Source organism: Poecilia formosa, unplaced genomic scaffold (assembly GCF_000485575.1).
Source record: "Poecilia formosa unplaced genomic scaffold, Poecilia_formosa-5.1.2 Scaffold1333, whole genome shotgun sequence".
Lineage (NCBI taxonomy): Eukaryota > Metazoa > Chordata > Actinopteri > Cyprinodontiformes > Poeciliidae > Poecilia > Poecilia formosa.
Genome location: NW_006801272.1, coordinates 1 through 14,083, shown reverse-complemented (window position 1 = coordinate 14,083; position 14,083 = coordinate 1). Strand labels below are relative to the sequence as shown.

Below are 14,083 nucleotides of genomic sequence, written 5' to 3'. Positions count from 1 at the left end.
GCTCTGCTAACAGAGCTGCTCTGCTAACGGAGCTGCTCTGCTATCGGAGCTACTCTGCTAACGGAGCTGCTCTGCTAACAGAGCTGCTCTGCTAACAGAGCTGCTCTGCTAACGGAGCTGCTCTGCTAACGGAGCTACTCTGCTAACGGGGCTACTCTGCTAACTGATCTGTGACTGAGAAGCTGCGCCCCGCGCTGACCAACTGCATCTAAACACCTAAAGTAAAATAATTATGTCAGGTTTTCTTCAGGCTGAAAGAAAAAATTGTCAACATGTGATAGTTATTACTGATTTATACTTATATTGATGAGACGTTCAGGAACGAATCGATTCCTCTGAACGGCTCCCTGCTGTGAACGGACTGGAGCTGCTTTGTTTTTCATAACGCTCTGATCACCTCAACGATTGTTATCTTTATTTAAAGTTATTTAAATAATAGATAAATACAATCAATAGAAATGTGTGGATAAGAGGATTGTTGTTTCTTTGCAACATTTAAACAGATGTTAATTTTAAATGTTTAAAGTCAATTTAGCACTATTTATCTGTATTATATCAATATCAGCCGATACCTCAGATATCGGCCCGGTATTGGCAGTGAATGCATCGGTGCGTCTCTATTTAGAACCCAGAGAGAATAAAACCCGATTCTACTCCAGAACCAGAACCGGGCTCTGTGTGTGTGTAGCCTTGTTTTGCTACAATGTCAGGACCAACTGGTCCTTATGGGGCCCACAACCCGGGTCCAGGCCCTGTTTTTGGGTTCTTAAGTGTCAGGATTCGGCTGCAGAAATAAAACAGCAACGGAGGGAAAGTAGAGGAAAGTCCTGATGGAGACAGGAAGATATATGTACGTGTGTGTGTGTGTGTGTGTGTGTGTGTGTGTGTGTGTGTCACCTACATTGCTGTAGATGTGCTGCAGTGTGTCCCTGGCGTTGCTCACTGACAGATCCGTGTTCATGACGAACTTCAGGCCGCTGGCCGTCTCGTAGTAATGGAGGCGGTACTTACTGGTCTGGAAGGACAGGAAGCCGTCCTTCCTGGAGACGCATTAAGGACCACAGGAGGACAGGAGGACACACTGGTAACCTGGCAACCAGGTAGCTGATGAAGGATACATGTCCTGAGGAGACATCTTGCTGACGAAGGACCTGATGGAGAACAGCATCCCGTACATCAGCTTGAACTCCTGCGGACGGACACACACACACACACACACACAGGTTAATGACTACTGACTGGTTATTGCTGGTTGTTTATTGGTTTGTTTCTGTGTGACGTCACCTCATCCTTAGAGATCCCCGCCTGCTTTTTCCGGTTCCACTCATTGTAAAACAAGCAGCTCCCATTCCGGTCAAATATGTACAAATTATGAACCGTCATCTGAAGCACAGACCACAAACAGGACAACCAATCAATAATCAATAAGTCATGTTAATAAATAGTGACAATAACTCAAGCTATACCGAATCAAAAATCTGCTTCTCCATATTTACAATATTTATTGCAATAATTTTCTAATGTGTCTTAAAGTTTTAAAAGTTGGAATCTAATGTAAAGTTTTTTTTAAATGGAGTCTGGTTCATCTCGGCGGTCAGATGGAGTTTAAAAGCCAAATAATAATAATTAAAGCCCAGAATCCAGATTAAACGTACAGACGCATACAGTTAGAGAGATCCTGAGACCAAGTATTGGGGAAAAAACTAAAAAGTAAACGTTAAAACAACAATAAATTGATTATTGCGTCGGGAACTGTTTACCTTCTTTTCCTGTCTCCGTCAGGACCTCACTGCGTAGCTGTTCGCTTACATGCCGGATTTAAATCTTTTTTGCTTAAATAAAGATAAGTTATAGTTAGGGATTTTTTATTTTATTTTAATTTTTTAGTTTATTTAGTTGTGTTTTTAAGCAGACAGTTTATTATGGATAGTGAACTGCTTATGACTGTTTTCACTTCAGAGGTTTCCATTTCAGTGCCTGCGTATAATGAAATAAATCCCGGCGGTATTAACGGACACCTCCTCCTTTACTCAGCGTTGAGCTAAGTGAAAAAAAAGATGGCGGCAGCAGCGTCTATGATGCCGATCTTCGGGCATCAGATTTCCTCTAAAAATGACCTGGTTCTGGACTGGAGCAGGGAGGAAGTCAGCACAGGGGTAGGTGCGGGGCTGGCGGGACCAGAGTGGACTGCATTCGGGTCGGTTCGGTTCTTGTTGGGGCAATTTTAAGTCAGAAATGTGTCAGAATGAGACAGCAGTTATGCTGCAGCTAGCTGTGGCCAACATTTGCTCACGCTGGTTGATTAAAGACTAGAAAGTTAAATAAAGATCAGAAATGATAATTGTTAATAAAGGTCTTTAGGGCCAAAAACATTAAAGTTTCGAACCGGTCCGGGAGCAGAACTTCCGCCGAACTGACCCGCTCAGTGGTTCTTTTATTCCTCTTATTGTGTTGGAGGGATGGCTAATGGTCTTGTTTCTATTGTCGGACAAATCGTTTGTAAAGTTAACGTGTCCGACAAAGAGCTCGTAAAATAAAAGTGAGTTTAACAGCAACATAAAAGCATGCCTTCTGTCCGATAATTGGTGCAAGACTTAGCTTTTGTAAAAAACCACTTTGGGGGAAACAAAGAGATGCTTCTATTATCATCTCCTTTATGCGCCCCTGTGGTTTGAGTTGTCCGATAATTAACTGACCCAGTGAAGGCGACCAGAACCAGCTGAGGTCTGCTGAACAGAACCGTTCTAAGCTTACTGTGTATGTTTCAGACCACCATCATGGCGGTGGAATACGATGGAGGAGTGGTGATTGGAGCCGACTCCCGGACCACCACAGGGTGAGGACACCTGGGAGGTAACCATGGTTACCTGTCCCAGGTAGACTCACCTGTCTCTCTCTCTCTCAGAGCTTACATCGCCAACAGAGTGACGGACAAACTGACCCGAATCCACGACAGGATCTACTGCTGCAGGTCGGTCCTGGTGCCGCTGCAGGAGGACAGCCGGGGTTCTGGTCCCAGTTCGGGTTCTAATCGGTCTTTCTGTGTGCTTCAGGTCTGGATCTGCTGCAGACACTCAGGCCATCGCTGAGGTTGTTTCCTACCAGCTGGGCTTCCACAGGTACCAGACCCGGTTGGTTAGCCCTGTGTGGTTCTGACAGGTGAAGCTCTAATTGTCCCTCTGCCCCTCTGTCCCCGTCCCCCACAGTGTGGAGCTGGACGAGCCCCCCCTGGTGGAGACGGCGGCCAACCTGTTCAGAGCCAGCTGCTACCGGTACCGGGAGGAGCTGATGGCCGGGATCCTGGTGGCTGGCTGGGACCGCAGGAAGGGAGGACAGGTAGGATTACAGGGACACCCGGAGTCCCATAGCCTGGCTCTGTCCTGGTTCTGTCCCAGTCCAACCTGGTTCTGACCTGGTTCTGTCCCAGTCCAACCTGGTTCTGTCCCACAGGTGTACTGCGTTCCCATTGGAGGGATGCTGGTCCGTCAGCCTGTTGCGGTGGGCGGAAGCGGCAGCACCTACGTCTATGGCTTCATGGACTCCAACTACAAACCGGGCCTGAACAAGGACCAGTGTCTGGAGCTGACGGCCTCAGGTAAGGCTGCTGCAGGGCATGCTGGGAGTTGGAGTCCTCAGGATCTGACCGTGTGTGTGTGTGTGTGTGTGTTGCAGCTCTGTCTCTGGCCATGGAGAGGGACGGCTCCAGCGGTGGCGTCATCAGACTGGCCTCCATCTCTGAGGACGGCGTGGAGCGGCGGGTCATTCTGGGAGACCAGCTGCCCCGGTTCTCCACTCACTGAGCGCGCTCACTTCCTCTGTTCATGTTACATGTGTTAATAAAGGTTTCAGTCTGTTGCTCAGCTGGGTCGGCTCAGTCTGTTCTGATCAACATTATCAAACTGATATAGTTCCTTTAGTCTCCAGCAGGGGGAGCCAGTCTCATTGAACCTGAGGTCCTGTTCCTCCTGCAGTGTATCGGTTCATTCTCAGGCCTTGAACTCTTCCAGCTGCTCTAACCTTCATATTTTTTGGTTTGTTTTTTTTAACTGATACCAGCTGAGTTTCCCCACGAAGGGACGGTCAGAGGAGGGGGCGGAGCTCCCACCTGGCACCTGTGAACACCAGCGGTTCTTCTCTAGCATTGTTCACACCTCTGCCAACAAAAAGAGGACACCTGATCCCGCTCCATTGTCCCCACAGGAGGAGGAGGGTCTTTTGTTCCAGGTGTTGATGAGACTGAAGATGTCGATCTGAAACCTGCTGGGAGGAGATCTTGAGGCGGAACTGATCGGACTCCTGAGAACATCCTGAACATCAGGATCTGTCTTGGTTCATAAACGGATTCATTATTTTCACTGAAATAAAATAAAAACTAAATCATATTAAAATGATTTAACTCTTAGTTAAATCATTTTAACTAAGAGTTAAATCTTGTCTGCAACTTCACTCAGGTGACGGAAGCCCTGCAGGTGTGACGTCACTCACCTCAAGAACAGATTAATATCGTTATTAATGCACATAGCTCATTCTGGGCTGTTTTACTTTAAGTGTCTATAGAATAATATTAGAGAATGTGCTGGTGGTTAATTGAAGCAGATTTCTTCCTGAGGTTTTCCTGTTTTTTTTTATTATTAATTTAATATTTTCAATAATAAATGTTTTCCATTTCATTCATTGTTAATTAGTTTTCTTTTCTTTTTTTTAAAATAATTATTTAAATTATTTTCCTAACGGTCATGCGCAGACTGGCACCTCTACATTCCTTCATGGCGTATCGGTCACCGGTAAGCCCCGCCCCTTTACAGACCACAGGCTGTTCAGCCAATCACAGACTGTCATCGGGCAGGTTGTGGGCGGGGCTTCACGTGAGGGTGGGGTCTGAAAACTTTCAGCTTTGTCTGAAGTTTTTCTGGAAACTGGAAACCACTGGGGAGACTGGGAATACTGGGGGACTTTAGAGCCTTTCGGAGTGGATTTACATCTGGAAAAGTTTCTTTTTGTTCTCCAGCCGACCCACCGACTCCTCTCCGCTGCTCCGGGGGAACCTCTGGGCTCCGGTGTCGGTCTCAGAGTTTGCCGCAGCCCGCTGCGGTTCCCGGGAGGAGAGCGAGACAAAGCGGGGAGCGGAGATGGAGGGAGCCGGAGGAAGAAGCGGGGCCGCGGCTTGGCTGTAGACCCGGACTTTCAGACTCCATCTTGGAAAGTTTCTCTCCAGCATTTAACTCGTCCTGCTCGGAGTATTCCTTCCCGCAGCTCTCGGACCGCTTCTCGGCAGCTTTCCCCCGCTGCTCCGCCGCTCCCGGTCGGCCGTCTGAGCTCCAATGAGGCGGGCACGGCCGGTCCTCCAGGAGCCCAGCTGACCTCCCGGACCCGTCGGACGGACCGAGCCGCTCCGGTCAGGGGACTTCCAGCGGGGAGCCATGGAGAGCGGCCAGCGGGCGGAGGCAGGCCGGGGCCGCGCCTCCCCCCGCGGGCTGCTGGTTCTGCTGGGCTGCTGCTGGTTCTGCTGGGCCGAGGAGGGTGAGTCCGGTTCGGTCCACCATCAGGTATCACCGATCAGTGACGTAGCGGTTCAAATCGAACTTTATTATTTATCTGGAGGTTAAAAAAGTATTAAAGTAAATATCGAAAACATTATTAACACATTTATTATTAATTCACTTCACTATTATTATTATTATTATTATTATTATTATTATACTAAGGACTCTCATTAGATTCTTAGTGAGTTTTTTACCTAATAAAAGTAACAAATTATTATTAGTAATAATCCTATAACTGGTATTTTCATGTTTTTTACCTGTTGAATCAGAACCAGCAGCGGGTCTGTTTGTGGCTCCACCATGTTTACATAATAAATCATAAATAATAATCTAAACTCTGAGGTTTCTGCAGATGGAGTCGGTTTCCTGATCTTTCTTTGGCTGATTATGTTGAATATTTAGGATATTTCTGTTGCAGCTCTGTGATCAGTTTTAATAAACACAAGCAGCTCCAGCTGCTAAAGTGGCTTCAAGTTTCATAAATGCTTTATTATCATTAATAACAACTTATTATCGCTATTATCATTAATAACAAGGCGGCTGCAGCTCAGCCTGCTGCATAGCAGTTATTAATGCTGCTGCTGGACTTACACTGTGTTTACCTGCTTATTAAAGCAGGAGCAGACCTCACACACACACACACACACACACACACCTTTACACACACCATGAAGCTGCCGCTCTTTGGCTCCAGAACCCGTCTCTATGGTTCAGGCTGGTTCTGCTCGGTGTGCTGGACCCGATCTGGTTCTGATCCAGAACCAGGACTCTGGAGAAACTGGGCCTGTCTGCAGGAATACAACCCACTTCCTGGTTCTGGTATCAAGGTTCTGGTTTCAGAGCTTGGTGAAGCAGCATGAGGTTCTGACCCGATGCTCCTGGGTTAAGTCAGAACTGCTGCTCTCTGATTGGCTGCTGCTCCTCAGGTGTTCTCACAGTGATGCAAGTCCTTCGGTCTGGATCAGTGATGGATGAGCTGACCGAGCAGACACTGGTGACCGCCTCATTAATAACCTGGCTCCAGCTGTGTGTGTGTGTGTGTGTGTGTGTCGTACGTTGCTGTAGATGTGCTGCAGCATGTTCCTGGCGTTGCTCACTGACAGGTCTGTTTTCATGACGAACTGATAAGCATCAGTCTACCTGCCTCAGGTGTGTGTCAACCTGTTCCTGTGGTTCATTTAAATAAACAAGTGAGTCACAGTTTAACCTGCAGGCTCATAAACTGTGTGTGTGTGTGTGTGTGTGTAATTGTGTGTGTGTGTGTGTGTGTGTAATATCTTGTGAGGACCATTTTCCTGACACATACTACGTTGTGGGGACCGGAGCCTGGGCCCCACAAGGGGAAACCCTGTTTTTGGGTCAGGGGTCAGAGTTAGGGCTAGCTGTTAGAGTAGCTGTTAGCTGTGAGATCAGAACTCTGTAATACAACATTAAATATGAACGTTTCAGATTAAAACCCTCTGACTGTGTGAACCTGATCTCACCTGGTTCTCCTGTTAATCACCTCCTGCTGTCCAGTTATTAATCAATAATCAGCCTGTATTGATGATGTTGATGTTAGGACATTTTTTAGCTGCAGATCCGTCCTTTGCTACAGATAATTAGTTGTTCAATAAACGTTGTTATTGACTCTTAGGTGATAAAATGTTGATTTTCTGTTTTAAAAAGTGAATTAACATCTTTATTCGTACTTCTTTATGTTTTTCTAATTTTGTTTTAAAAAGCTGAAGCAGTAAGATGAAATATCTCCTGAATGTGATCATTTTTATCCGATTAATCATCAGAATAACCGTTAGCTGCAGCGCTAGCTTAGCGCCTGCTGCAATGTTTGATCTGCTGCTTCTGATTGGTTATTTATGCCATTTCTGTTCGCAGTGCTCTGATTGGATGATAAAGAGCAGTGTGTGATTGGCTGGTGGAGTGATCTGTTTACATAATGAATGAATGAATGAATGAATGAATGAGTGAATGAATGAATGAGTGAATGAATGAACATAGCCATGGCTCAGAGCCGGCTGCTGCCAGATCAGCTGTTGGCAAACCGTTATTCTTTGTTCACTCAGATAAACGTGCTAGCATCATTCTCACTCATCGCTCATTGCTAACCTGAGCCGCAGATGATGTCAGGAAGGGGCGGGGCTTACGTTCACTCCAGCCAATCCAGGTTCTGGGCAAAACCCAGACTGCAGGGTTCTGGTTCTTTTTCCAGTTCTGATTCTGGTTCCGGTATCAGAAGAGAGAGACAGGATCTCAGGCTGGAGGAATGAGAGTAAGCTGCCAGAGAGCAAGTCTGAGCACGAGCCCACACACACACACACACACACACACACAGCCAGTTTGAGGCAGTAATTGGATCAGGCTGGGCTGATCAGAACCGTGTGTCAGAACCTGGTTCAGATTCTGTGGTCCGGACCTTCTGATCCCGGTTCTGACTGGGCGCTGGGCGGTCACCCAGGGCAGCAGGTAGGGGGCGCTCTCAGTGGTTTCTACATGTTCCTCCTGCTGCCATGTTTGTTCCCGTTGCCATGGAGATGCCTGGTCCGGTTGTCCTCAGAGGTACCAGGTTCCGGTTATTTAGAGTCATTCTAGCCCATGTTGGTTCTGGTTCTGGTTGGTCCTCAGGGCCCAGTTGGTCTCCATGACATCCTGAGGGACAGCAGCTGTTGGACCTACAGGACACTGAGGACATTTCTGGTTCACAGGGCCCAGTCAGAGGTCCTGCTGGTTCTGATGGTTCAGACCGGTTGGACCTGAACAGAACCAGAACCTTTCATCCTTCTCCATTTTGCCCTCAGAGGTTCTGATGAACACCAAGCTGGAGACGTCCGACCTGCGCTGGACCAATCACCCTGCAGATGACCAGCAGGTAAGCCCCGCCCACATCCACACGGCTGCTGGGATTGGCTGCATGGTAACCCCTCCCCCTGCTCTCTGATTGGTTCCTCCCCCCCCCAGTGGGAGGAGCTGAGCGGATTGGACGAGGACTCCAACAGCGTCCGGACCTTCCAGATCTGCACGCCGTCCAGCCCGGCCTCCTATTGGCTGCGGACACGTTGGATCCCGCGCCGCGCCGCCACCACGCTCTACGTAGAAATTCGGTGGGTGGAGCCGCTGTCGGGGCCACGTAGACAGGAAGTGATGTAGTGACGGCGTCCCGCCCCCTGCAGGTTCACCATGATGGAGTGTGCGGCGATGAACCAGCGGCACTGCAAGGAGACCTTTAACCTCTACTACTACCAGGCGGACGCCGACGAGGCCACGCCCACTCACCCCGCCTGGATGGAGAACCCCTACACCAAGGCGGCCGCCGTGGCGGCAGACCACCTGCTGCGGCGCGGCGGCGCGGAGCGGCGCTCCAACCTCAAGCTGCTGCGTCTGGAGGGCCTGCAGGGGGCGGGGCTTTACCTGGCCTTCCAAAGCCAGGGCGCCTGCATGGCGCTGCTCGCCGTGCGCGTCTTCTTCAGGAAGTGCCCGCCGCTGCGCCGCGCCTTCGCCGCCTTCCCCGAGACCGTCCCCCACTCACTGGTGGAGCAGGTAACCACGGCGACGACGCCTGGCCCCGCCCTGCTGGTTTTCAGAGTAAAAGCGTGACTGTTGGTCTGCAGGCGCGCGGCGTCTGCGTGGAGAACGCCGTGACGCCGCCCGGCGAGCTGGCCCAGCCTCCCAGCATGCTCTGCGGCGAGGACGGCCAGTGGGTGGGGCCGCCCACCTCCAGCTGCGCCTGCCGTCCCGGGTACGAGGCCGGAGACGGCGACCTGCGCTGCCGAGGTGAGCCCTTCACAATAAGAGCACAGGGGGCGGGGAACCACACCGGTTCTGACTGGTTCTGACAGGTCCAGTGTCCTGACTGTCTGTCACACCTCGTGGTAATGGCACATTGATGCTACGTTTCTTATAAATCCGTCACACCTGTAGAAGTTTCGTTTCGTATTTTATTTCTCTGAAGTTTACGGAAAAATAAAATAATAAAAATCCAGTTATTTCCACGCAGCGTCCAGAAAGAGGATGTTCTGGTAGAACCGCTTCGGTCAGCAACCAGCGTTATTCTTCAAGAAGTATTGAAATATTAAAAAGGTAGATGAGCTGTAGGGACTAAATATCCAACCAAATCTGCAGACAAACAGTTTTTGTAGTAATAGTGACGCTAAACGGGACGAATGTCTTGATTACAGTTTGGTAACGACACTGGAAACAGGAAAAGTCATTTATCTTTGATTAACATATCAGCTTAATTAGATAAAATTTACTGTAAACTTCTGAGAAATAAAACACACAAAATGAAACTTCTACAGGTATGACGGATTTATAAGGAATCTGCTGAGTCAGCAGAATGTGACGTAGCTGTGACATCACCATGAGGTTTTCTGGACTGACAGGCTTGACAGACAGACAGAACCCCGGTCCCAGTAGAACCAGAAGTCTGTGACCCGGTCAGACCCGGTTACAGATTGGCAGTGAAATGACGGACCGGACCGGACTGGGCCGCGGTTGCAGACTGTCGAGGCTTCCTGTTAATTCAGTTGAGGTCAGAGGTCAGCTGGCCGCCAGCAGGAAGTGCTGCTGCGGTGGGCGGCGGTCTATGTGAAGCCAGAGAGGTGAAAGGTCAAACACAGAGGCTGCTGATGACATCATAGCAGCACTTTCCACATCCTGTCCAGTCCAAGGCCACTTCCTGTCTCTTGTTGTCTCGCCACATTAAGCCCCGCCCCTCAGTGGATAATGTAATCCATTACTCTCTCTGCAGCCTGTCCATCAGGACACTTCAAGGTGGAACCAGGAAGTGGAGGCTGCACTTCCTGTCCAGGTAACAGCAACACCAGGATCCCAGGCTCCGCCTACTGCCCCTGTCTCCATGGTTACGATCGGGCCGACTCCGACCCGCCACACGCAGCCTGCACACGTAAGAACTCCACTTCTTCTTCTGTTGTTTTCCCCTCAGCAGCAGCTGAGGCCACATTACCCAGAATGCACCTGGTCAGAGGGAAACAGATCCATGTGAAAATGAGCAGAACGGCTGCTGACACACACACACACACACACACACACACACAAACACACAGAGACACACACACACACACACACACACACACACAAACACACAGAGAGACACACACACATACACACACACAGAGACACAAACAGGCACACCCATACACACAGTTGTGTTTTAATGACTTCTGGGGACTTTCCATCCACTTCCATTGGTTTTCTGCAGCCAGTCCCTATAACAGCGTTCCCTCCTCACTGGGACCAGGGAAATGTTCCCACATCGTAGACAGAAATATGTTCCCATAAGGATATAAAGACCTGGTACACACACTCTGATGGTTCAGTTTCAGTGTGTGTGTAGCAGCAGCTCCTCACTCAGACCGCCTGCAGTCAGCGCTCAGGGCAAAGCTCAGCTGATCTTCAACTGACCTCTGACCCCTGCAGGCCCGCCGTCGGCCCCCCGCCACCCGGTCAGTCAGCTGAACGACTCCTCGCTCATCCTGGAGTGGGTGGAGCCGCTGGACCGAGGAGGACGGGGAGACCTGAGCTACCGGCTGCTCTGCTCCGCCTGCGGGGAGGCTGGGAGCGCTGGGAGCACTGGGAATGCTGGGAGCACTGGGAATGCTGGGAGCACTGGGAACACGGAGGTAGGACAGCTGGGTCTCCAGGTAGATTCTGGTTCGATCCCAGTCTGAATCTGTACCTGGATGTTGTTCCTAATGGCTCCGCCCCCTGCCGCCTCCTGCTCAGGGATTGGTCGGCTCCTGCTCGCCCTGTGATGACAGCGTCCTGTTCCGCCCCTCCCAGGCGGGCCTGACCCGACCCCGGGTCACCGTCTGGGGGCTCCGCCCACAGACCAGGTACATGTTCACCATCCAGTCGGTGAACGGCGTGTCTGCGGTCAGCCAATCAGAGCCGGCCTCCGTCAGCATCAACGTCACCAGCAGCAGAGACGGTAAAACACTACGTTACCCAGAGTGCAGTGGGGCTTCCTGTGCCGCTCTCTGATTGGCTGCCTCTCTCTGTAGCCCCGCCCCCGGTGTCCGGCCTGAGGAGGGCGGCAGCGTCTGAGTCCAGCCTGTCCCTGAGCTGGACGGCTCCGGTTCTGCAGAACCAGCCGCCGGTCCTGGAGTACCAGCTGCGGTTCCGGCCGCTCGCCGACCACCAGGCCCCCTGGGAGTACCGGTCCAGCCCGTCCTGCTCCCTGGTTCTGACTGGCCTGCGGCGGGCCACCCGGTACCAGGTCCAGGTCCGGGCCCAGACCCAGGCGGGTTACGGGTCGTTCAGCGGCGCCGGCAGCTTCAGCACTCTGCCCGACGGTACCGACCCGACCGCCGCTCGCCGCTCCGCTCCGCTGCAGGGTTCTGACGGCTCCGCTCGGTTCCCACAGGTCCGGCCCACTCCCAGCTGGTGCTCACCGCTGTCCTCGTCACCGTGGCAACGCTGCTGCTGGTCGCCACGGCGACGGCCGGATTCATCTGCTACCGGTAAGAGAAAGAGGATCCGCCCTGATTCTGCCATCGCTGAGAACAATGGACGCCATGACCTCTGACCTCTGGGAGAGAGAGAGAGAGAGAGAGACACTAACACACACCAACACACACAGAGGACAATGGACGCTGTGACCTCAGACTCACTCAGCTCAGGGTGGAACAGGTCGACTATATTAGGACTCTGAGTTTCCTCTCTGAGGAAACCTGCAGCCCAACTTCCTGTCTGTCTGACTTACCGTCCCTCTGTCTGTCCCCCTGTCTGTCCCTCTGTCTGTCCCCCTGTCTGTCCCCTGTCTGTCCCCCTGTCTGTCCCTCAGAAAGCGGCGTCGGCGGCGCCCGTCCCGGGCCGATAAGGCGGGTCATTACCAGATGGGACAGGGTGAGTCTCTCAGCCAATCAGAGGCCTTGATTTGCTTACATCACAGCTGATTGAACATGTGATGTTGTTGCCGTAGCGATGAAGGTGTACATCGACCCGTTTACCTACGAGGATCCCAACGAGGCGGTCAGAGAGTTCGCCAAGGAGATCGACGCATCCTTCGTAAAGATCGAGGAAGTGATCGGCGCCGGTAAGGAACCTCTGGACCCAGCAGAACCTCTGGACCCAGCAGAACCTCTGGACCCAGCAGACCCTCTGGACCCAGCAGAACCTCTGGACGGTTCTCTGGACTGCAGAGGAACCAGAGCACTTCCTGTAGGAAACAGGAAATTCAGTTGTTTTTTGCACTGAATTGATGGAAAATGAGCCAAATTCAGAGAAACGTTTTGATCTCTGATGACCAACCTGGTCTCAGCTGCTTCTGCCTTCAGGGGTTAAATGATTCCAGATTAATAATCCAGACACAGATTATTAACCGGCACTGATGCTTTTCAAGCCTCATTGTTCCTGTTGGTATAAATGTAACTGCAGAAATACTTCCTGCCCCGAGCCACCAGGAGGAACCAGACCGGTTCTGTTAGAACGCTCTGAAGGTCAGAGAGGTCAGCCAGGACCGCTGGTGGAGAGACTGGGCCCAGTCTGGGTAACAGGACCAGTCTGGGTAACGGGTCCAGTCTGTGTTAACGGGTCCAGTTCTGGTTCTGTCAGAACCAGCCTTGACTGGTACCTGAGTTCTGTGTGATGTCATCATAGCGATGAGCAGCACCAGGTTGCTGCACGCCTTTCGGTTCTGGTTCCCTCGCTGACCCGGTTCTGTCTCTGACCCGGTCCGGTCCAGGTGAGTTCGGGGAGGTGTGCCGCGGCCGGCTGCGTCTCCCCGGCAGGAAGGAGAACTTCGTGGCCATCAAGACGCTGAAGGGCGGCTACACGGAGCAGCAGAGGCGGGACTTCCTGTCGGAGGCGTCCATCATGGGTCAGTTCCAGCACCCCAACATCATCCACCTGGAGGGCGTCATCACCACTTCCTGTCCCGTCATGATCCTCACCGAGTTCATGGAGAACGGAGCGTTGGACAGCTTCCTGCGGGTCAGAACCACTTCCTGTCTGACTGACGTCCTGCCTGTCCCCCGGTCTCACCTGTCCCCTGTCTGCCCCCTGCAGGTGAACGACGGTCAGTTCACCCCCATCCAGCTGGTGGGGATGCTGCGCGGCATCGCTGCAGGGATGAAGCATCTGGCCGACATGAGCTTCGTCCACAGAGACCTGGCAGCTCGGAACATCCTGGTGAACGCCAACCTGGTCTGCAAGGTGAGACTCACCTGGATGTCCTCCTGTCTGTCCACCTGTCTGTGTCTCTGCCTGTCCTCCTGTCTCTGACCGTCCTCTGACGGTTTCGTCCCTCCAGGTGTCGGACTTCGGTCTCAGCAGGTTCCTGACGGAGAACTCGTCCGACCCGACCTACACCAGCTCTCTGGTGAGTCTGTTGCTATGGAAACCTCCATCTCACACCTGGATGTTAAAAGCAGAGAAACATAAACAGAAGACAGAAATGTTCTCATCTTTTTATTGTTTTGATAATTTCTGGTAGAAAAACATTTAGTCACAATAAATGACATGTTTAGACCTGTTGGGGGCGACATAGAGCTGTAACACTATGATATCATATAACAGACTCACCT

At 51.4% G+C, this 14,083-nt stretch overlaps 3 protein-coding genes across 5 annotated transcripts; 2 read left to right on the top strand and 1 right to left on the bottom strand.

Annotated features, from left to right (window-relative positions):
• Nucleotides 1-766: 766 nt before the first annotated feature.
• On the bottom strand, nucleotides 767-1,383 carry trappc1 (trafficking protein particle complex subunit 1). The gene is made up of 3 exons (XM_016667592.1): nucleotides 1,285-1,383; nucleotides 1,119-1,189; nucleotides 767-1,040 (listed from the first exon to the last, which is right to left on the bottom strand). Exons 1-3 carry the CDS (start codon nucleotides 1,381-1,383, stop codon nucleotides 767-769), a joined length of 444 nt encoding a protein of 147 aa, XP_016523078.1.
• A 634-nt stretch (nucleotides 1,384-2,017) lies between these two features.
• Nucleotides 2,018-3,860, top strand: psmb6 (proteasome 20S subunit beta 6). Its single transcript, XM_007544586.2, has 7 exons — nucleotides 2,018-2,156; nucleotides 2,769-2,836; nucleotides 2,906-2,971; nucleotides 3,054-3,119; nucleotides 3,207-3,336; nucleotides 3,451-3,595; nucleotides 3,673-3,860. Exons 1-7 carry the CDS (start codon nucleotides 2,058-2,060, stop codon nucleotides 3,798-3,800), a joined length of 702 nt encoding a protein of 233 aa, XP_007544648.1. The 5' UTR covers nucleotides 2,018-2,057; the 3' UTR covers nucleotides 3,801-3,860.
• A 919-nt stretch (nucleotides 3,861-4,779) lies between these two features.
• Nucleotides 4,780-14,007, top strand: LOC103132802 (ephrin type-B receptor 4-like). 3 transcript variants are annotated; one of them, XM_016667591.1, is made up of 15 exons: nucleotides 4,780-5,520; nucleotides 8,339-8,409; nucleotides 8,499-8,641; nucleotides 8,711-9,077; nucleotides 9,149-9,311; nucleotides 10,288-10,443; nucleotides 10,977-11,132; nucleotides 11,281-11,487; nucleotides 11,561-11,851; nucleotides 11,923-12,019; nucleotides 12,343-12,404; nucleotides 12,481-12,594; nucleotides 13,243-13,490; nucleotides 13,566-13,712; nucleotides 13,810-14,007. In XM_016667591.1, exons 1-15 carry the CDS (start codon nucleotides 5,421-5,423, stop codon nucleotides 13,990-13,992), a joined length of 2,505 nt encoding a protein of 834 aa, XP_016523077.1. In that variant the 5' UTR covers nucleotides 4,780-5,420; the 3' UTR covers nucleotides 13,993-14,007. The 3 variants fall into 3 exon arrangements, with proteins under 3 accessions (XP_016523077.1, XP_016523076.1, XP_007544650.2); XM_016667590.1 differs by having other exon boundaries at nucleotides 10,977-11,168; XM_007544588.2 differs by having other exon boundaries at nucleotides 10,977-11,179; nucleotides 11,283-11,487.
• The last annotated feature ends 76 nt before the right edge of the window (nucleotides 14,008-14,083 follow it).